The 23,905-nt window shown below is 35.4% G+C and overlaps 1 protein-coding gene across 1 annotated transcript; it reads right to left on the bottom strand.

Annotated features, from left to right (window-relative positions):
- Positions 1-8,276: 8,276 nt before the first annotated feature.
- On the bottom strand, positions 8,277-23,827 carry LOC121381267 (phospholipid phosphatase 1-like). Its single transcript, XM_041510508.1, has 6 exons — positions 23,686-23,827; positions 19,220-19,371; positions 17,070-17,368; positions 15,214-15,271; positions 13,706-13,882; positions 8,277-9,859 (listed from the first exon to the last, which is right to left on the bottom strand). Exons 1-6 carry the CDS (start codon positions 23,747-23,749, stop codon positions 9,704-9,706), a joined length of 906 nt encoding a protein of 301 aa, XP_041366442.1. The 5' UTR covers positions 23,750-23,827; the 3' UTR covers positions 8,277-9,703.
- Positions 23,828-23,905: the final 78 nt, after the last annotated feature.

The following is a 23,905-nucleotide window of genomic DNA, read 5'->3' as shown; positions in this document are numbered from 1 at the left end:
GTATTTGATGAAATCTCATGACACCCTGTGCAGGAGACAACTTCTCCTGTTAAATGACATTTTTATAGGCATAAAAAAAAATCAATACCCTTTTGCCAAAATAACATAAGGGTATGACGGATCTGAAGTGCCAGACTCTGGCCCAGAGTTGACAGCAATATACACGATGCATGTTAAAATCACATGTCACAGCAAGACAAAGAAAATACCAATTAGCTATATAAACATACTTGTGTCAGTTAATTTTGTATGTTTGTGCAGTAAAATGTTGGTTACAAGGGTACACTTCAATAGATCTTTTTTTACAATTAATAAATGTTGTGTTTGATATAAAGTTATCCACGGAAATGGGTATAATTCCAGTATATTTCACAAAATGTCCGTAATGAGGTTTTACTTAGTATTAATGGAAATACAATGTTCATTGCATCATTATAATGATTTTAAATAAGTACCACACCACTGTTCCTCATTATAGTAAAAACTGAATATTAATTTATAAGATTTATATAAATTTGTCTTAGGTACACAAACCACAAATGATGACGTAACATAACCTGTAAGTGTAATGCCATAAATGTACTAATTAATTTTTTTATTTTCTTGTTAATGTTCTTAACATTTTTGGATAAAAAATATTTAAATTTTTTTTTATTTATTAAATCATAATAATATTTAAACTTTAAAAAGAAATATATACACATATAGTTTTATTTTATTTTTTAATTAATTACTTTTTTACTTTTTTTAAAGCCAAGATCTAAGGTTAAAAAGTATATTTGACATTATGTAGTGTTCATATAACTTATTGTAATAATGTTTACAACAACCTTGCGATTTTGGGTTAAATTGTGTGAAGTTAAAAAATCTCCAGTTTTTTGACAAAATCTCCTGCATTTTCAACACACACCTCCTGCTTTCTCTTAACTAAAGGTTGACAGGTCTGTGGTCTACAGATGTATCAAAGCTTGATCTGTCATAGTACAACAAACTTTTCCAAAATAGATAGATTGTTGCTTCCGACGGTATCTGGACATTGGCTTAGCAATGTGAATGTCGCCTTTGCCTCAAGATATATTTTCTATGTATGAAAGACTGCTTTCTTTCCCTTTCCTCTGAAGCCTGATATATTGTCACAACCACTGAATGCATCAAAGAATATAAGCCCTTTGCTTCTCTCTGTACCCAGTTTTGATACCAAGGTATGAATTGGCATCCACTTTCTTGTTCTCAGTGGACCATATAAAACCCAGCTGTAGCAATCTGTCGCTTTGTAGCTGAGGGAAAACTGATGTAGCGAACACTATGATATCAATGTCGTTTGACAAGATAGCTGCTGTCGTAGTTTCATTGTATTTCCCAGCATGTTGAATATGAACAAATAACTTGGTGTCCACTTCTTCATGGTTGCACGAGTGTGTCCGTGTCAGTACCAAAGTTATTTACAGCTTGATCTCCTTTTGAAGCATATACCAAACCGACCTTTACTTGTGTAAGATTGTCAGTCAGTTGAGAGAATAGCTCCCGTTTGTTCTCATTGTGCAGAAGGTTTGGCCAGTTCTTTGGGAGTTTTCCATTTCTGGTTACCTTATGTCAGTTGTACTTGCCCTCCTGTCAATCTTGTGTAACCTTTTAAACTGTTTGGGTGGTATATTTCATCAAACACAACGTCAGTCCTCCTGTGATTTTTGGCATACAAACAGATCTTTCCTGCAAAATCCTTCTCAGCATATGCCTCAAATGTTTGCTGTGTAGGTTTGCATGAATGTGCAAGGCATGACCCATCACTAGCAATGGCATCAACCTCTGGTTGTTCTGTCCGAGTTGGAGCAATCTTTTCTGGAGCAGTCATCAGATCAGCTTTTGGGGTCTTGTACAGTTCTCTATTGGCGCTTAGAGATACAGGAAATGGCTGGTTTTCGAACTTGAAGAACTCACCAAGATCCACATGACGTGTTTGACATGATATAAACAGATTTGAAAACAAATTGCAATCCTGCTGCAGATGTTTCCCCTTGCTCTGTGGTCTTTTTGGGGAGTTGCAAACAGGGCGAAATCGTTCTTTTTAATTGAAGAGTAGAAACTGGATGTTAGCCGAGTTCTGAAGTCTTCAAACTGCTGAAGTCCCCTTTTTGCAAATTTGTTTAGCATATCTATGGCACACACACCCATGACATCCTTTGTATTTAGCGACAATAAATCATTAGATTCTTCAAGGAAAGGGTTACCCATTTCTTGCAGAACTCCATAGAAATTGTGAACATCCTGGAGAAATAATTTTTGAGCAAATGGTGTATCTTCATGGTGCTTAGTTTTAACATTTTCTCTTGTAATGGAAAATGCTTCGTACTGCTGAGCTAATCTGCATACTTCAGGTCCAGCAACCATCCATTTTAGCACTGTGGCCTCGTTTTCTGTTATGCCAACCGCTCCTCCATCTTCTTTTATCATTGCATTGTTTTGCTCGTTTGCTCTGTTTTACAAACTACACACTTGCATTTTTGAAACTGTTCATGTACATCAGGATGTGTGTCTTGCAATGAGATCATGTCATGCAGGTGTATGGTGACCCATCTAGAGTAGTGCACACTATCACTACTAAAGAAATACGGTATTAGAGCAGCTAATGCATCTTTATATGCTTTGAAATTGGCCTCTCGGATTGATCGAATGAACACCAGAATGCTTAGTTCCATTTTCAGCACATCGTACCAATACTTGAAATGTGGCTTCTGTGTGCTTCGTTCAGCGCACCACACTTGAAATCGAAGTTCATCATCGACTATATGCTCAACATCACCAGTTATTACATATTCAGCGTATGCAGCTTTCATGAGTTCATACAAACTACAGGTGATCTAGTGTGCTCTTTGTGTTTTAGTGACACTTGCAGCTGACAGGAACGACTTGGCTGTACCTGTAGACACTATTCTCGATTCTTCAGTGACACTGATCCATCCACTGCCTTTTAAGAACTTTCCAATCAATCATAGGGCTGCTATTTCGATGTGTAATGCACTAGCCATTATCACAAAACCGCCATATTCATGCCAATGCCACTGGATTTGTTTGGCCAAAGCAAACAATGGTTGATCGGCAGTAAGTATAGGTGTCTGTAAAGGATTCAGGTGGGAACATTGCTTCTTTCACTTTGTCCAGTGCATGCTTTATTGTAGCTACATCATGGGCTTGAACTCTTAGAAAGGGTAGAAGTGAAGACATGCTGATTTCAAATTCACAATTCCTGACTCTGCATACATGGTGGGCAAACCATGTTACCTGAACTGTGTATATCTTTTTGAAACACGAACCTACCAAAACAGTAAGATAAAAGATCCAAGATGGCCACTTGGCAGCCATGTTTTATTTCAAATGAACTCCATATATAATCTGAAGCAAGCCCCTCATGATATTTAATAGATGTTTTAAATTTCATGAGGATATCCCATTTCATTTTCGAGTTATAAAATGTTGAATGTGAAATGGTGGCCATCTTGGATTTTGAGCACAATAATGGATTTTTCAAATGTCTATTGTTTTAAAAAAAAGTATTAACCATGTAAGGATTACACATGCCAAAATCCATGCTTGTATCACCATTTGAAGTATTCATGTCATATTTGGGGTTTATCCTCCCCACTATAGGTGTGTTGTAAAAACATCCTGTTACATGTATATCGAAAATGAGCCATGAAAGGTTCCACTTTCTTCAGTTAATACTTTAAGGGAGGCGTTGTAGTATTGATATTTATGGGTCATTGTTTGGTTGATATAATTGTTGCATATAGTGTTTTCAAGCACATACGTTAATATTGTCACTTATGGGATTTTATTTCCTTTAGTGCAACCTACAACCACCACTATGCTTTGGCGGTTCTAATAGACCAAATCAATTCCTATTTCCGATAATGTTAACGTTTACTAATAAAACTGATATAAGCAGCATTTCAACACACCCAGGAAGTACAGCAATAGAAAGTGTGGCACCTCACATCTAATCTACCTGCAAGAAAATGGGGGGGGGGGGGGGGGGGGGGGGGGTCACATATCATTTAAGTGATTTAATTAATGTTTTTAATAGCAACCATCATTTTTGCTGAAAATTGCAGTTCCATTTTTGGGGGTACACCGCATTAGTTTCAACCTCTGGTATATACTGCATAACAACTGTATTACAAATAAAAGTGTATTTATTTATTGTCAATGGATAATAGTATTTGCACAAATAATCAATGTCACATATTACTACCAATCACACCCACAGCTGCTTTTACTCCGTAAATATTTGACGGTGCACATCGAACTTTGACACGGAACTGTCTTCTTTGGTACTATGCAACCTGAAACGACTTTGTTAGTAATGTTCATTTGTGAAACAGAGCAGTTGTGACTCAGTCTGTTGAATCATTTTGTTGTAAGGTGAGACATTGAGGCAGTTTTAATAATTAAAAAAAATAAAAAAAAAAAAAAATATATATATATACAGAGATTTTTATTTATTTTTTAAATGGTGTATGTATGCTTGCATGCATGTGAATGATATCACAGTTGGAAGTTGGAACACATTGTCAACTTTAAACTCCAACCCACCGCTAGTCCACTAAAAGAAATTAATTGTATGAATGTGTCAACCATAGTGCTACATCATCCTTTTTTATGCAACAGGAAGGTAGGAAATGTTTTATTTAATGACACACTCAACATACTTTATTTTATGCAACAGATACACAAAACAAATTCTCCCTAAAAAACTTTCTCACCTACAATATCCTACATGTAGCATGGTGTAAAAAAACACCAATACATATTTTTTTTAGAAAAAGAAAAAGAAAATTAAAGGGTTGCTGTCAGAAAAATGACCAAACAAATAACTCACAAATAGGACAAATACAAGAAACACATTTTAAAATGATTTTATTTATTAAGTATTTATTAGAGATTGTTTTTGCCAAAGCAGATATCCTGTGGAATACCTACATAATTATTTAAAATAAGACACCAAATATGTTTTGAGCAAATTGACAATAATGTATGAATATGCTGAAATATGATAATATAAGTGTATTACATACATCAAGTAAAAAGCATAATATGAAAACAAAGAACATAACATTATTCAATCTATCATACTCTAAAACTGATTTTCTCCACAAAAATGTAGATTTAGGCAAAGAAAAAACAAACAAAAACACATGTACATGTTATGTAAATAATCTAATTAATAAAATGTATAATTATGATTTAAAATCGTAATTTAGAAACTAGCTACACATGTATATACCTTTCATGTATATATATATATATATATAGTAACAAACAAAATGATTAGAGAACTGTCTTAAAATCCAGTGAAAATTTGTATTTAAAAAATATTATTTTAGTGTCCAGAGTACGCATTATATGCTACATATTAACACAATAACACCAAGAAGTGCTGCCTGTTGATAAACCTGTTACCAGCAACAGGTAAATATTTCTGCATCTGTCACACTAAGAAATGTCTTTGACTAGTACAATTTAGAAAGCTTGTGCTTACATAAGAATTGTTTGTAATTTTGTGTGAATTTATTGATGCATAACAGTCACAAATTGTATACAATTGCATAGCATAGCGATGCAAGTTTATACTAAATTTGTGACTGTCATACTCTGATAAAGTCACAAGAAAGTAATAAACAATTCTTATAATTACAAACAACACAACTTTTGAAAGTTAAAAACACACATGAATCAGTTTTTAACATTCTACCTGTTTTAAGTGTTTTATATAATGATATCCCATTTGATGTAATAAAGTAATTTTTCGAGGTGTTTAGTATAAAATTGTTTCACTACACTACACAATTTTATACAATTTGTGACTGTTATACATTGATAACTTCACCAAAAATTACAAACAATTCTTATATAATTACAAACAACACATCATACATGTATTTAGTTAAAAATACATATAAATCCATTTATAACACCATTTCCACAAACATTTTTACATAACGACGTCCCAGTTGATTATTTTCTGTGGTTTATCAAAGAGAAACATTGGGCCGATTTCATATGTCTGGGTTTCGAAACACCGGGTTATATCAAAACCTAGGTTTAACACTGGTTTACGTAAAACGCTGAAAAACCTGACCAAGACATACACCCGTGGTGTATTTCACATGTGTGTGTTTTACCTGTGTTTACAAAACCACGCTTTTTACATGAGTTACCCGCAGATTTGGAAAGGGACATAAGCGAGGAATAGCTTACACTTCATATCACTTTGTAGTTGAAACTCGTTACTGGTATATTATTAGCATTTGCGTTCGAGATGGAGGATCAGCTACTTCCTCCCCTCCCCCTCCCCCCCCCCCTTCCAAATGTGGAGCAAACCTTCACATTCTGTAAAAAATGATGGACATATTTGGGAAATATTAGTTATAATCCATGTCAAATGCTTACAGAACCCTACATAGCTGTTGGTAATAATAATGCAAAAATGCTTACAGAACCCTACATAGCTGTTGGTAATAATGCAAATATGAATAAACTTTTTGTTATTGGCATTTCCCTTTAATTCTAACATAATATTAAAAAACAAAAGATGGGACGCGTACGCCCGAGGGCACCGAGATAACGTATGGTCAAACTTTCAAAACTGTGGGCCTGTACCGCCTTGTTCCCCCTTTATTAAGACGAAACAAACACGAAAGTATGTCATAAGATTGCAGTCTGTGATAGACGTTTATTGCTTTGATACCGGTGGTAACCGATCAACTATATTTATTACCCCCAGTGACCAATCATAACAGGGAAAATATTTTCCGTATTTTCTCAATGAGAAATGCAGTGTTGTGACGTACAATATTACTGGATGATTTGACGCTTACAAACCAATGACTTTGTCGGTACTAAATATAACATCATCGCGATTTGGCAAACACACAACATGACATCATGTACTTTAATGAGTTTGCGTTCACGACTGTTTTAATATTAAATTTATAACAAAATGTCATTTTAATGCAAATCATTATTTATATTTTTAGCAGAATAACGATAACTTTTGTTTTTTAAAATTATCTGTGAACGTGATTAAAATGCAAAGTTATAGCAATACCCAGGACAGTGTGTAAAGTGGTTAACATTGTTTCTATAGCCTTCATGTGCGTCTAAAATAAAGGCATAGCTGGGGAAATAAATAGTATAGCAAACTCAGTACAAGTTATTATCAATGTATGTCCCGAGTGAAATACTTTTCATTTGTCACTCGCTAAAGCTTGTGACAACTAAAAATGATTTGATTCGGGACATAATTTTTATAATAACTGTTATCTCGTTTATTATCATCTATATATCTCAGGCGCTTTGTTGTTCATTCACCACAAACATGGTGAAGGGGTGGATCTAATTATACAGTCGTGCAAAAAAACCCAGGCAAAAGGGCATCTTGTCTAAAGGGGGAAGGGGTTCGAACCCCCCTACCCCCACCCTGTATTCGTTTCTGTACAGTGGTGTAGGCAGGATTTTGTATTGGGGGGGGGGGGGGGGGCACCTGGCAGCCAAGTAAACAATGATATTGAGTACGCCACTGATCACCCCTAATTTTGCCGGGATTGGGGGGTTGCATTGAAGTCTTAAATAAGGACAAATATTACACATGTGCATATGGGTAAACTCCCACATTCATAAAACATTATTAAACATACATGATTGTCCAGGAAAGTTACATATGACAAAGGGTTAAATATCTTTTGTAAATTTAGCTTTCAAGAATCAGAAAATGGTGGGGGATGGAGGGTCTGTTTTTGCCTTTGATTTTAAGGTGATCTTTGTTTCATAATGATATATGCAAACCTTTTAATTCCTCATATATATTGACAAATCAAAAAAACATGACGGTAATAATCTCTGTATCATATAACATCAAGCTTAATCCAACATTTATATTTGGTAAACTTTAAACTAACTATAATAATTCCTGTCTGCCATTATTCCATTGATGTTCAAATTAGGTATACATATATGACACACGGTCTGTTTACTAACATGCATAGCACTAGAAATAGAATCTACATATACTTCTTCATCCAAATCCACTGTTATCATTTTATTCAATTATTTATAATTAAAGGTGCCTAATTACTTGATAACATAACCTCTGTTTATATACTGATGGAAAGAAATAAAGGATCACACAGATAGCAACCAGAAATAATGACTGCATCAAAAATCAATTCATATTGTCAGAAGTTGACTGGGAACATATAGGCAGCACATTCAACACTACAGACATTCAATACCACATTCCAACTTGGTATGAAATACAGACATTATTACATTAGTTGTGAATTACATTTGGTCTACAATTCCATGTGTTCCCTTATTTCTTTCCATCAGTATAAAAATATTCATTATGGTAGGGGATTGTCCTCTCTGCTAGTGGTCTAGTCATAATTTTCTGTTGCTATACAACTATGGGTTAAATTGCATTACAGTTTGTGACACGACATTGGTAAAAATATTTTATGATTTACGTATATTTTTTTACTTTATTTGTTAAAACCTAAATATAGTATCATAAAAAAAAGAAAAAATTAATTTTTTTTATTGACAATTATTTATTTCAGAATCTTATTTTTATGTACCAATTCCCATGCAGCAAACTATAATGCTTTGTTTTTTGTTTAACTATAACTTACTTTAATTTTTTCTTTAAATTTATAAAAAGTACATTTTTAAAATAAAAAATAAAATTTATTTAATATTAATAATGACAAAATAATGAATACAATACATATCATTCTGAATCATTAAAAAAACTAATAAAGCCATGTTTATTTGTTTACTGGTATGCAGTTTACATCTATAAAAGTAGTTTCATAATCTGATTATAACCTGCGTGCACTACAACAGCTTGTTCTGAATGTGCACGTAAAACCCTATATGACCTGATTAATTTGCATTGGAGCATGATCCAATTTAGTCGGTTGACTGCTCGCCTGAGGTGCTAGAGTCCTAGGATCGAACCACCTCAGTGGACCAATTCTCCTATTGGTTTTTTTCCCTGTCCCAACCACAGCATATAGGTTATTATCAGAGGGTGTTTCGGTATAATCAATATCATACATTTGGAATACAAACTGTAATATGTGTACCTCTGGCCAGCATAAAACATTATTTTTATTCCTAATATACAATATTGACAATACCGAAATGCACGAGGGTAATAATCTCTTTAACATATAATCTCAAGCTTGAGACAATATGGGTTTTTTAAACTGTATACACAACTTTAATTCCAATCAGACACTGCTCGATATTGAATATGTGACACTGTGTCCTTTTGAATGCGAATGGCATCAACTTAGCATGATGTCACTTTGAATATCCTTACATAAAAATAAACAAGTACTTGACGTTTTTTATATTTCATAACGCTGGACAGCTTTCAATGTAATCATGAATATTTGTTTGTCTGGTAATTGTGAATGCATACATCAATAAACTTAGTGCCGTGACCTGACTAATTGACATCTAACTTGCAAAGTTACCAAATCTTGAAAGTACAAATACATGTACATGTATGTGATCTGAAAAATATTAAATATCAAATTTGTTTAAGTGAAGACTCCGTGCTCTATAAATAATCGGCCTTGGACCGTGTCTTGAAAATTAAAGCACTCAGTGAACTCAGAATGTTGAAAATGTGAGTATTCTACATGGCAGTCATTTCATCAACTTCATCTCTTGCTGGAATAATCTGTTGTATTCCACATTCCTTTGATTTATCAAGATCTGCTATTCCACATTTCTTAAGTTCCACCTCACTGGAACACCGGGACTCTGCATACAGTCCACTTACCTTTAAAACCTATATGAAAATAAAATATAACAACTGAAAATAATTATACAGTGAAACCCCTCAAAATCGGACCCTCTTTAAACCGGAATTTCCTCAAAACTGGACGCTTTACACGGTCCCGTGATTTGCGTATCTTTTAACACTAAAATGTACCCCTCTAAACCGGAAACCCCTCTAAACTGCACCGGACGAAATATTCTTGCCCACTGGACAGGGTTATCCAGCTTTTGCACGGTGTTAGAAAAATCTGTCTGACCCTAGGGCTAGATAAATATGTCCGACCCGAGGGCTAGACAATTTCTACATATGTGTGACGTCATAACTCATGTTTTACGACGATTGACGTCATAACTCATGGTTTTCAAAATTCTGTTTGCCATTTCACGTTGTATCATTGTTTTAAAAATATTTAAACAAATTAATATTTTCAACTTTATATTTATTGGTAAGTTGAACATTACATATTTATGTCATTGCATAAGGTGGACTATATTTTTCCACGTATGATTAAATGAGTTAGCAGGTGAAATGTATACGAATGGTTCTATAATGAATGGTTCTATAATAAACAGACCGTAGCTTACAAAATTAATGTTTCGTTACTGTAATTAAATGGGCAAGAAAAAGAATCAATCACCGTTGTGAGGTATAGATAAGGCAATTCCAACCCTCGGGACATTTTGTCCCTCGGGTTGGAATAGCCGTATCTATACCTCACAACGCTGATAGATTCTATTAATCCAGTCCCATTATGTTCCTTTAATGCAAATTTTACCTCATAAAACCAGACGGTCACACCGACGTCAATCATTTCTGCATTACTTACCGGTATACTTTGAATACCCACTCAGCCGATAAGGTGATTGTATACGCAGAGCTAATTACATGGGCGCGTGCTCCAGTGTCACTGTTATGCAGTTGACAAATACCAATTACGGGATTAATTAACAGCTTTGATGTTTAAATAACTGGAAGAAACACGTACTCGCTTTATTCTGAGCTCGATTGTTACAAAGTTAACATTCTCAGAACAATAACAAACGTACGAATTTGATTGAGCTCCTTTTCATAGCCTAGGCTACATGTACGTCTCAGGATTACCACAATGAATGGCAAAGGAACTAGGAATTTAATTAATTTTTCCAATTGTTTGAATTTTTTTTCTTCTTTTTTTCCCATCTTTGCAAAGTTTATTTAACAAAATAAAGAGTAACCAAGAGTAAAATTGTTTGGCTTGGTTTGGTGGAAAATTTGTCAACAGTGTTTCATTTTAGTATTTACTTTGGACATGTCGGAACGTCCAGCGAAACGCTGCCATGTTGAATTATCGCTTGATGATAAACTTAATATAGTTCGAAAGTTCGAAAGTGTACCTGTTTTTTTTGGGCAGTTTTATTAGGTACTATATCAGTAGAGAACACCAACCAACAAACGGTTTACCTCAATACTGAAACCTCTGTAAACCAGATACCCCTCAAAACTGGACTTTTTCCTTGGTCCCATGGCTGTCTGGTTTTGAAGGGTTTCACTTTACATGAAATTGATTTTAAAAACTTAAATTATTAGTTATTTACTGGCTGAACACCACTAATGCCTGTGTTGTTACTTTGTGTAGCAGCTAAATATAATCTGGTTTAGGAAATAGGTATTCATTAAAAAACAAAAACATAAATTACTGAAATTTATTTTCAATTTTTGTTTTTGGATGATAACAAGTAAGTTGACCCCTGTAACATTTAAATAACCCATTGGTTTCAAAAGTTCTTATTATTGTTTTTTCTATTTGATATGTGGTATATAATATTATAAGCTGTCATTTTCAGCACAATGAGGCAGTGCTTTGGATTAAGGTTGGATAACTCCAAATTTCTATTGTCAATATATATAGTGATTTTTTTTGTATGTCGGTTATCTTACAACTGTACAGTGTACCCTCGATTTATTGCCCGATTTAATGCCAACCCCACCTACCGCCAACTTCTTTTCAAGTACTGTTTGTATCTCTGTTTAATTCCCTCGATTTACTGCCTCCCTCGCCATCTGCCAAAGTTCTTTTTGAACCAAACTCCATTTAGTTATTATAATCCCCTCGATAATACCACCAACAGTGTGGTCAGCAGTTAATCAGAGTGCGTGATTTGACCAGGTGACTTGTGAAAATCTAACATCGATGACCACTGGTGGTATCCAGTAAATGTGCTTTGTGTTATTGAGTGGCAATTAGCAACAGCTGCTCTGGGTAGCCACGGTATTCATGCGCAATTAGCATTCTCAGAACAAGAACAAACGACAGTCTGATGATCACGTGAAAAATAGATGCATTCGATTTGTTATTTCATTCATGGATTAATTACTCTAGTACTAAGTGATGGCATTCATTTGGTAAAACAAGCCTGGGACAGTGTCAGTGCCACGACCATCAGAAACAGTTGGATTCATACAGAGGTTGTTCCCCTAAAGCTTGAAGAACCAGCCAATGAAACGACAGCATTACGGGATTTTGTTGGTGACATAACACACGTTTGTTTTGTTTTTATTAACAATGAACTGCGAATGGACTTTGATGAGTTTGTCAATGTTGGTAATGAATGAATGAATGTTTAACGACACCCCAGCACGAAAAATACATCGGCTATTGGGTGTCAAACTATGGTACATGTAATTCAAATAAATAAAGTGATGATCAACATCAATATAAAAATTCAAGACTTAAACAAAAACAGTGTAAAGAACTGTGCAAAAACACAAATATCACAGAATTTTACGGATACTGAATTTTACTCAAAACTTCAATTTTGTGCTGTATTGGCCATTCTCAAAGAGAATGTTACACCCCTGCACCATGGTGAGGTTACAGCACATGCAGGGGTCAATGTTGGTAAAGAGGTGGTGACATTTGCAGTCTCAGTGACGAGCAGATTGTTGAAAGTATCAAGAATTGAAAGAGTCTGACACTGAACCGGAGCCATCAGTGACCATACAGTGCCTGGGATGCCATTAAAACATAAAATGTTCGTTTTGTAGAAGGGAATCAACATTCTGACTTACAATGCTCATAAATACATAAAATATTTTATAATTTCTTACCTGGTTGTTATTTTCATTTTATTTTATTTTATTTTTGTTACTGCCTGTTAGTTTTATTTAAAACAGGTTATTCTGTTGACATTTAGCAACTTCAAACAAAATATGTTTTGTAGTAAACCCAAGGCACCCTCACTATACCGCCAACTCGATATAACGCTAAAATTGCATTGGTACATTAGTTGGTCTTAAATCAGGTTATACTGTACTTCCTAAAAGTAGCAGTCATGTGGCCCTTTCCATATTATGCTTTTTTTCATAGAATATATTCCGACATAAAAACTGTACTCAACTGTGTGCAAACTTGAGATTGTTTCTAAAATAATAGTTATTAGCAGAGTGTAGGGAGGAGGGGAAAGAGTATGGATATTTTATTTCAGTTAATTCAAATATAAAGGCAAAACAACAAGCTCTGGTCAACCAATCAGATTGCTGTTAGGTAAAGAGATGAAAAATAAACAACTGTCAGAGATTAAAGTAGGTTATGAAATAATTGTTTAATACTGGTGGTTTGGCTACTAAGACTGGACCTAGGATTGGAGTTGCACAATACCAGTAGTCTAAAATGGCGGCACTATTCAGAATGTTTGCTAACTATCACCTGAAACCATATCGTAAGTGTTAGACGAATATATGAAAAATTATGGACAAATATCTTTAATCACTATGGACACACACAAAAAACCCCGGTATTTTGGATAAATAAAAAAAACCTTTCATCTCTGAACTGTTGCTTTATTTTTAAATTTTTAAAAAGCTTTGACCACTTACAATAAGAATAGCCATTACAGCACCAAGCAGATCTCCAGCCAAGACATCGGTCCAGTGGTGCTTGTAGTCAGAAATTCTCGACAGGCCAGTGTACAGGGCAAGACTGAAGAAAAGTGTTTGTAGAGCCGGTTTCAGAAGCAGCACACCCTTCCATGTGAACCGTCGCTGTATGTAGATCTGTTAACAACAGTGAGACATTCGGCACTGATTGGTTTCAGGATCAAACACACATGGGTTATTATTATATTTCTATTATTCCAGTATTCTGTCCCAGACCACTGGCTATCCAGAGGCCGGGCCCGAGATGGACATGCCCGAAACCTTAGTGGTATAGGGGCATGTTAAAAGGGTACGCTTTCTGTCTCTATTATTCCAACAATGAATCAACATATGTTCTAATCTATTAATGGGGAATTGCACATACATGTACATGTACACGACTGCATGCTGTTAGTGTTAAAGTGCAGCCTAATTAGACACCATAAATTTCTTTTCCAACATTCAAGATCAAGATCCACAAGTACATGTAACATGTGTAACACTTAATAAGAAAGGACAGGAATATTTGTTTAACTACTCTTCAGCACATTTAACAATACTGCTGTTTTGGAGTCTAACATATGATTATTTTGGTATTTGGTCCAGAGAAAGTGAGAAAGAGAGAGAAAAACCATCTGTTGTCACATAGGCTAGATACTATCAATAAAGCTTCAAGTGATCTTTTATATGCACTTTCCCATAGACAGAACAACTATATACTCCAGCCTTTGATGTACTAGTATTATTGTGGCACTTGTTGGAATGGGACAAAACCTGAGTCCTCTGAGAGCAATCGATCCTACAACCCATTATACCTCAGGCAAGCCCTCTACCACAGATTTACAGGTACAAATTGCACTCTTGCATCTTAATTATAAAAGCAACCACATAAACAAAAGGGGAGGGATGTAACTCAGTGATAAATCCCTGACTTGAGGTATGATGGGTTGTAGGACAGACCACCTTTGGTGGACCCATCAGGTTTTTCTCCCATTCCAACCAGTGTCCCATGATTGGTACATCAAAAACTGTGGCAAAGTTGATGCAGTGGTCTTGCTCCCTCTTGCTTGAAGTTAATACGAAGACTCAACTACCTTCTTGAAGTCACATGGCAGCTTTAGGTTTGACCACATCAGTTACTATTACTGAAGCTTAACATACACTGTATATTTAAGTGCTGAATTTCTTGTAGTTGGGGAAAGCAAACAAATTATAGACATATACATGCATGACGACATTAAAAAAAATATATACAAAAGAACTTCAAATTATATACATTTATATATTACTCAGTGGTCAGTATTTTCTGTTAGATGTTTCATATTTTCAATAGAAAAAAAAAGAGGATAAATTACCAGGTAATTTCTTTGGAACCACAGTTACATGTATACAGGGAATACATTTGAAAAACCTATACCAACTTATTTTGTAGCATATATATGTATAAAAGTACAAAGATATGTACATACCAAGAGAAAGACCATAAAGTACATAGACATTGATGCATGCCCAGACAAAAAAGACACTCTGAAAATATAAAAGAGCAGAAAAACCTCAAATCCAGAAAAAATATATAAACAAAACTAAACCATTATGGAAGAACAAAAAATAAATTATAAATTAGTTTTTGATAGTCTTAAGTCTCAATTTGAAACATTCCAGATTCACATGTAATGAAGCAATGCTTTGATGTTATTCATTGTTAAAAAAACACTCAATAAAACCTTTATTTTTATTATTCATTGTTCCATAAGGATGGAGAGGAGATGGTCCTAATACACACACGTTTTATTTGGCTAAATTGAAAGTAGTCCACAAACTATATAGGTACACTTTTACACCCCCACATTCCCAGTCTGGAGCTCCACGCGGTAAGATGTGTTTGTTTCGCTTGTGCACGTGCTTTCGTGTGCTCGACTTGGGGGTCTTTCATTTCGTTGATTTTGTCAGCGAAATGAAGTTTTCTACTGGGATGTATGCGGCCACTGGAATTGATTGAATGCTGGAACGCTTCTCGTTTCAACAGCCTGCACCACCAGGTTGGATTCTTTTTTAGCGAGATTACTTGCCTCCACGTCATTTCTCCGTCTGACTGTCGACTTGTTTTTTTTCGTGACTCGTATGACAGCCATTCTGCAGAACGCCACGGTTGTTCGTGTTTAGTCTCTACATGTCCGAGCCTGTCCTAGCAGCACTGGAAGATTGACCGCCCCAGTCTAAGAAGAAATAGGAAGCGGGGTCGGCCCCTACTACTCTTTTTCTAGACTTTACCTTGCTTTATAGTGATACCATCTCGTATCCTCCGGAGTCGGGCCCGTCCGCACCACTATACCAAACCATGTCGACTGGACTATACCATAGTCTGATACTCTCTCTTGTTCAAACGGATCCGGCTTCTCAAGATCTGTATTTCAGCACAGCACTACACCTTCAACGTCTATCGACTGTCAATCTAGAGGTTTTCTTGATGGGATGCAACCCATCTCGTCCCTTTAAGCTGTGCACCCAAACGGCCTTAACGAGGCCACTCGCGTGGACATATCGATCGGACTTTAAACTTTTAGATCTGCGTTCAAAATTTTATGTCGAAATTACTTTTCTTTTTTAAATATTATTAAATAGTCCGATCCTCTCTTCTTTCTCCTATTTAATTTTGGACTGTCCTTCTAAAATGCTCCAAATTATATAAATATTCGGCCGAGCAGTCAATTCTTTTTTTATTTTGGCTTGTAACCTTTTTATTTTTTTTATTTATTCTATTAACTTTTTTACTAATTGCTATTTTCAAAATTCTGCCCATTTTCATCCCCCCTCTCTCCCCCCCCCCCATCCCGAGTCATGCCACCGATCTTATCGTAGGTCGGACTCGGGATGGGCGTGTTCGAAACCCTAGTGGTATATGGGCACGTTAAACTAGTTATCATATCATATCATACACCCCCACCCCAAAAAACTCTTCCACAACATGTTATATCTGATGCCACATTTGTGAATAGTGCACATGATATATATAGCAAAAATTTTTTTGTTTTTTTTCATTCCTTCTGAATGGCAAACATTGGTAAATCAGTTACCAAGTGTTTTCCATTCAGAAGGAATAAAAAGCAACTCTTGCTATATATATCACGTGCACTATTCACAATTTATTAGTACACAATAGCATTGGCTTCTTGAACATGTTACTATTGTTTTTTTCTCTTAAAACAAAACATTCTAACATAATTTTTTTAAATTGCAAACCAGTATGCATGCATAATGGTCTTTCATAAAAATCCTGTTTAAAATACATTTTAAGAAAACAAAAGAAACAAAAATCCAAACAAACCTTGCTTCAGTTATTAAGCTTTTATCTGTTCCAGTGCAAACATCCTCTGTGACATATCTTGCTATGGCCCCGGTCGAACAATTTGCAAGATTCCAGTCTGGTCTGCAAATTGCAAAAAAATGTGGCCTTAATCGACCAACAGAATACTTAGCAATATTTGTAATGAGGTTTGTGACCCCTCCTCCAAAGAAAAATGCCACCAGTGTTTTGAACACAACCTTAAACAAGGTTTCTATAACTGATCTTCGTTTCTTTGCTTTAGGACTGCTAAGTATTATCACCAACTCTGTCACTATAATCTGAAAATAGGAAAAAAGTACTTCATTTTACATACATGTACATTTATTATGTCATCTCGTTTTTTTAGCAACTCTCTTTTTAAAATGAGAGAAAAGTTGCTTCAACATATTGTAAATATTGTAAAAGGTATTTACAGTGAAACCTGTCTAAACTGGATCATACTGGAGAACTAATATTTATCCAATTTATACAGGATCAGGTATTTGTTTAGGGGGTCACATTTTAGAATTTAGAAAATTTGGGACCATAAAATGTGGCCAGTTTTGACAGATTTCAGGTTATTTCAGGGTCCAGTTTAGACAGGTTTCACTGTATAACTAAACCAAGCCTCCAACACCTGTTACCACTATACTATCATCATCATTTAGATATATTTCGTGAACATATATCAATTATTATATGACCCATACAACAATCACTACAAAATTCTTCCCAAAAAGACTGATATATATATACATGTACATGTACTGTATACAGTCAGACCTTGTTACAACGACCGTTGTTACTACGACATTTACACCATCCGACCACAAATTCTCGGGAACAAACATACATCAATGTTATTCTGTTCATTACACCGGAATTCACACCTTCAGACACTGACAGAGCAAATTAGGAACAAACGTGCATCCGACGTCTTAAAACCGATATTACATAATCACAGATGTCATAGCACGTTGGCAGTACACACAGCCATCTGGCATCCTTGATCACATTGTGAGCCGACAGTGTCACATGATGTCCGAGTTACCAATGTATGCCAAATCTGTAGATGTGTATTGCTTTTGAACATAAGCCTTTAGTCAATCAATTAAAGGATTAACTTCAGAACAATCAAGTCTTCTATTTTGAAGATATTTCGGAAACGAAGTAGGTACCAATAATAGTCTTTAACTAAGGAATGATTAGACTGACAGTGAATGTGCCTTGATCAGTGGCGTGGGGGCAGGGGGAGGTGGCAGGGGGACCATACCCTACAATCAAACCTTTTTTTAAAACTATTAAATTTTATAACATCATACATACATACATATGTAATGTGGGTTGCCCCCCCCTCCCCCCACCCCCAATAAAAAAATCTGTGGCCTTGATTAATATAATTAATGTTTAAATGCATATTAATTTATATGTACATGTATGTGTTATTATTCTTAATAATAATTAATGGCAATACATTAGTTATTTAAATGCTATTCTGTCTTCAGTTAATATTAATTAGTATTTTCTCTTACGTCATTTTGGCAAAGGATATAACCAATGACAAATTAATTTGATACAATGGCAATTTCGATACAATGACAAAGTGACCCAGGAACGAACATGGTCGTTGTAACAAGGTCTGACTGTATATACAGCCTCAGACAATGAAATCACTGTCATATTGATCTGATCCCAAATCCTGTTGAACCCCCGATAAAACAACCAACCAACCAACCCATCAACAACAAAACATGTTAATATTTCATTTCATTTCAACTTATTTTTGTGCTTATATCCAATTAAGGTTCAAGCATGCTGTCCTGGGCACACACCTCAGCTATCTGGGCTGTCTGTCCAGGTCAGTGGGTTAGTTGTTAGTGGTTAGTGAGAGAGAGAGAAGAGGGTGTAGTGGTCGTACACCTACCCACTAGGTTGTTAAAACTCCTGCTGAGTGGAAGCCGATACCGGGCTGCGAACCCAGGACCTATACCAGCCTTATGTCCGATCCTTACCAGTAACCACGACACCACCGAAGCCAGTTGTTAACATTAATAATGACTACAGTTGTACAGTTGATATTCAATTTATAATCTGTTGGAATACAAAATACATCATAAATCAAGAGAATAAAGCCACAAAAGTTGACCTACACAAAAACATGGTAAAATGAATCCAATACTGTACATCACAGTGGCAGGAATAGTTGAATTCTTGAACGGGTACATCAGGCTCTCGTCATCACAGAAAAATCCACGATGATACGGTATGGCTAAGCGGCGAATTACAATGGAAATTACCCAGGCTGAAAAATAACACATCATTTTAAGCTTATGTAATTATACCATATATACATGTTATACTTTAAGCACTATTTTGGTTAACTTCTGTGTTTTTTAAACTTTTTTAAGAGTCTAAATACATTTATAACCTGGAAAGGACAGTTTAATGACATCCCTCCACATGGTTTATTCAGTGTTGCTATGTTTCAAACATACAGTGTTTGTCACACATGGTCTATGAGAGCTCTACTAATGGTGAAACTTCTCAACGACAGTAAAATGATAATATCTGGTGTACATTATCTGCCAGTTCATATTTATTTGCTGCAAAAGTGACCTTTTAAAAAATTGCCCTTGATTGGTCGTTTCACCCATGGCAATTTAAAACAAAAAATGCTGTGTGTGCGTGTGCGTGCGTAAGTGCATGCATCCGTTTGTCCCAAGGCTGGATCCTGCAGCATAATACATATATCTAACCACATTGTGGATTCTATTTTTACGGTACGGGACGTGGCCCAGTGGTAAAAGCACTTGCTTGATGCGTTGTCAGTCTGGGATCGATCCCCATCGGTAGGCCCATTAGGCTATCTCTCGTTCCAACCAGTGCACCACAATTGGCACATAAAAAATGTAGTGGGTTTCCTCATTAAGACTACAAGTCAAAATTACCAAATGTTTGACATCTAATAGCCAATGATTAATAAATCAATATGCTTTAGTGGTGTCGTTAACTTTAACTTTTATTTTTAATGCACTCATGTATTTTTGGTCAAAATTCAGTTATATAAAGAATAATCCATTCTAGCATTTCTCAAAAAGACTGGAACAGTTCAAACTGATAAAACCTCCACCCAACCCACCCCCACCCCCAAAAAAAAGAAGAAGAAAAAAGCCCAAGGTATTTGGAGAACACTATTTTCCCACACCCACACGTATTTTACAAGTGAAAATTTTCTTTAATTTATTATTTGTAGTTTACTTTTAATAATACATTCATGTTACAATACCTGTATTAAGTAAAGGTTAAAGTTTGTTTTGCTCAACAACACCAGGCCTCTGAAAATTGAAAATATGCATGACCCATTTATCGATTTACGCAGAAATAAATCTAGGTAACCCATTTCCTTTTTGCGTATCCCGTTATGTTCAAGTAAATGGTGCTCCAAATTTTGCGCATACAACAAACAGGTGACGCAAAATTAGATTTGTGCGAGCAACGCACGAACAAAATGATCGTTATCACAATTTTCACAGGCCCGCTAGACCATTAGAGTACCCGGTACATTGATTAATTAGCTATTGTGTTCAAGTAAAACATTTGGTAAGTGCAAGTCTGACATGTAGTCTAAATTTAGAGGATACCTGCTAAATTTTTAAATCAGCAGAAAGGAATTTTTAATATGCATTTTCCCAGACAGGACAGCACATACCATGGCTTTTAATATATCAATCATGGGGCAGTGGTTGGGTATGTTTCATTTAATTATCATATTCATTTAAATTTTATTCTTATATCCATGTCAGATTTAAAAGTATGCTGTCCGGCACGAAATACAAATGTAAGAAGTAAAATATGGCATTAATATTCTGTTATTTTGTTTTCAAAATAGCAGACCAAAAGAAATATGGCTTGGTGAAAATAACACAGCAAGGTGTGATGGAGGCTTTGGGACAGTGTGTGTAAAATTAGGTTGTCTGAGATGTATTTTAGAGCATTATTAAATTGAAATATAACAGAATCACAAGCACAGTCTCAGCTAAATAAAAGATGAAATGATCGTACATACATCTGTCTCTTGAAATAGTAAATTTTTATTTCACATGCATGCTGAGCCCTGTGTCCTGAGCATACAACTCTGCTACCTGGTTAACAACATGCAAGTTTAATGTCACAGGGGCGGCGCAGATGATATGGCCAGTATGGCCATGGCCATACCACTTTTGTGTGTATGTGTGTGTGTTTATATTTGTTATATCTGTCAAAATCTCCTTCACAGGTGAATTTGAATGGAGAGTCTGCCAACCTCGGGCCGTACTACTATGTTTTACACTGTGCTTCCCCTGTGTCATAATTGGACTCGAAAATAATCAAACAAGCTCTGTGGTATCAGATTTAGGAACAAATCTGTATTTTAAATACAGCACCATAGCTTGCAACCATTTGGTTGTCGACATTACTTAAACATTACCTAGAGTTTCCTTTAGCCTTCTCCTACATAATACTTGAATTGTCCCAAACAACTGTGACTGTCACCAAACCTGTGTGTAAAATGTTTAGGGATATTAAAGACTATCATTAAAGTGCTTAGACATCACATTAAAAATTTAATTTAATTATGAATTATATAATTCATCATGGAAACGCTAGGTCGATGACAGTCACTTTTCGCATCCTTGTTTTGGCTTCATACACAATAAATATAGCATATCTTACCGTAATTTCACTTGAAATCTATATTTCATAAAAGGTACAATTTTTTAATCACAAGATTTTCTTCAAACACGTTCAGGTGTATTAGTAATGTTCAAACAAACAAAATTCAATAGCAATTTTGCACTGAACTTTTTCCAGCATTCTTAATACGGAAGCGTCATGTACCCAGTTTCGTGGTTAGGCCATCGGTCAACAGGCTGGTAGGTACTGGGTTCGGATCCTAGTCGAGGCATGGGATTTTTAATCCAGATACCGACTCCAAACCCTGAGTGAGTGCTCCGCAAGGCTCAATGGGTAGGTGTAAACCACTTGCACCGACCAGTGATCCATAACTGGTTCAACAAAGGCCATGGTTTGTGCTATCCTGCCTGTGGGAAGCACAAATAAAAGATCCCTTGCTGCTAATTGGAAAGAGTAGCCCATGAAGTGGCGACAGCGGGTTTCCTCTCAAAATCTGTGTGGTCCTTAACCATATGTCTGACGCCATATAACCGTAAATAAAATGTGTTTGAGTGCGTCATTAAATAAAACATTTCTTTCTTTCTTTGTACCCAGTTTAGTGTTATTGTAAGAAAATACAAAGTGACATCATTGGAACACTGACGTCATTCAAATTCAAAATTAGCTATATTATTACAATGCTTCACCACATTAAAGGGACATTCCTGAGTTTTTTTTAACGATTGTAATTATATATCAAATATATGTTACTGCATAAAATATTAGTGGCTGTTAAATTTCATTTTATTTCCTAAAATATTTTTTTTTCGTACGTACGAAATTATTTAAAGACAAAATCCAGTTTGGGCTTCTTACAAATATTAAGATGACCAGAAACACATTGAATATACAGACACTGACATTCTAAACAAGAAAATATATTTAATATGTAAGTTTAATCATAGAAATATTTTATTAGTTGAAAACATCTTACAATGCAGCAAACTCAGGTAGGCCAAGGCTATGTCCCTTTAAAATAAGAATTGGTCTACTAATCTTGACCCGGGTACCAGACTTTAATAACCCATTACAGTTGTATCTTTATGGGGGCGAACTGGTACCTTTGTAGGGGCAAACTGGTTATGCACGTAGGGGTGAAATGACATCCTATTTGGGGGCGAACTGACTGGGGGCGAAACGTCATGGATTCCCTTGACCCCTGTCAAATTTCTATACCAAGCAGACAACGCTGTTTACAGGTGGCCTCAGATTACAGTTATCTTCCCATCTGGTTGTCCAAAATCCGGAAATTTGTCCGCACAAGTAGTCTGCTGTTTGACTGTGATTATTTCATGGCAGACAGCTATGAAGTAGCAACTATTTGACAGGAGAGAGCATGTAGTTTGTAAACATGTGTAACTTGTTGACATTGAAGACTTGTTTGTGGTAATTCCGGCACATGCAAAAATAGTGCTTTTTGTGTAAAATAGGTGTACTCAGGCCTAGTTTAGAGGGAGTGTTTATTTTAACCAATAGGCTGGAAGAAAGAGCTGGACAACAGGGGTTGTCCTTTTCAGGGTATCATGTGTCCCCCAAGCAGGCAAAGGTACATACAAAAATCCACGGGCCTGCTGATATTAATAAAAATGTTATAGCCACTAAGGCTATATATAGAAACATATAGCGAAATTAATTGTGGTCTGAGGCCAGGTCGGGTTGTTTGTTTGTTTGTTTTTTCATAATTCTGGACAAAATATTAATTTTAAGTTTTAAAGGTAGGATTTTCCTTTGGAACATTATAAATAATAAATACTTATAATAATATAAAGTTAGGGTTAGGGTTAGTGACAGTGCTAAAGGAAAGTCCTTCCCAGTGATACTGATAGCAAGTTGACAAAATTCAACGAAAACTGATTATACACGGAAACATCTCATCATCATGAATCTGGCAAACTATACTCACCAACTATGGCAAATAATATATCACCAGCAACACAGATAACACATTTAATATTACTACCAGCCATTGTCAGAGAAATGAAAAGTTAAATAGTCTTAAACGGCAGTAAATATGTTCAAGTTAAACATGTCAAAAATAATTTACAACTTTCCGAGAATTCCCGAAAGTATCTAAACAAATTTACGTAAATATTCGGAAAAATCACGGATATATTTTTTTCGTG

This window comes from Gigantopelta aegis, chromosome 9 (assembly GCF_016097555.1).
Source record: "Gigantopelta aegis isolate Gae_Host chromosome 9, Gae_host_genome, whole genome shotgun sequence".
NCBI lineage: Eukaryota > Metazoa > Mollusca > Gastropoda > Neomphalida > Peltospiridae > Gigantopelta > Gigantopelta aegis.
Note: the sequence above shows the minus strand (reverse complement) of the source record. Positions and strands in the feature narration are given on the sequence as shown.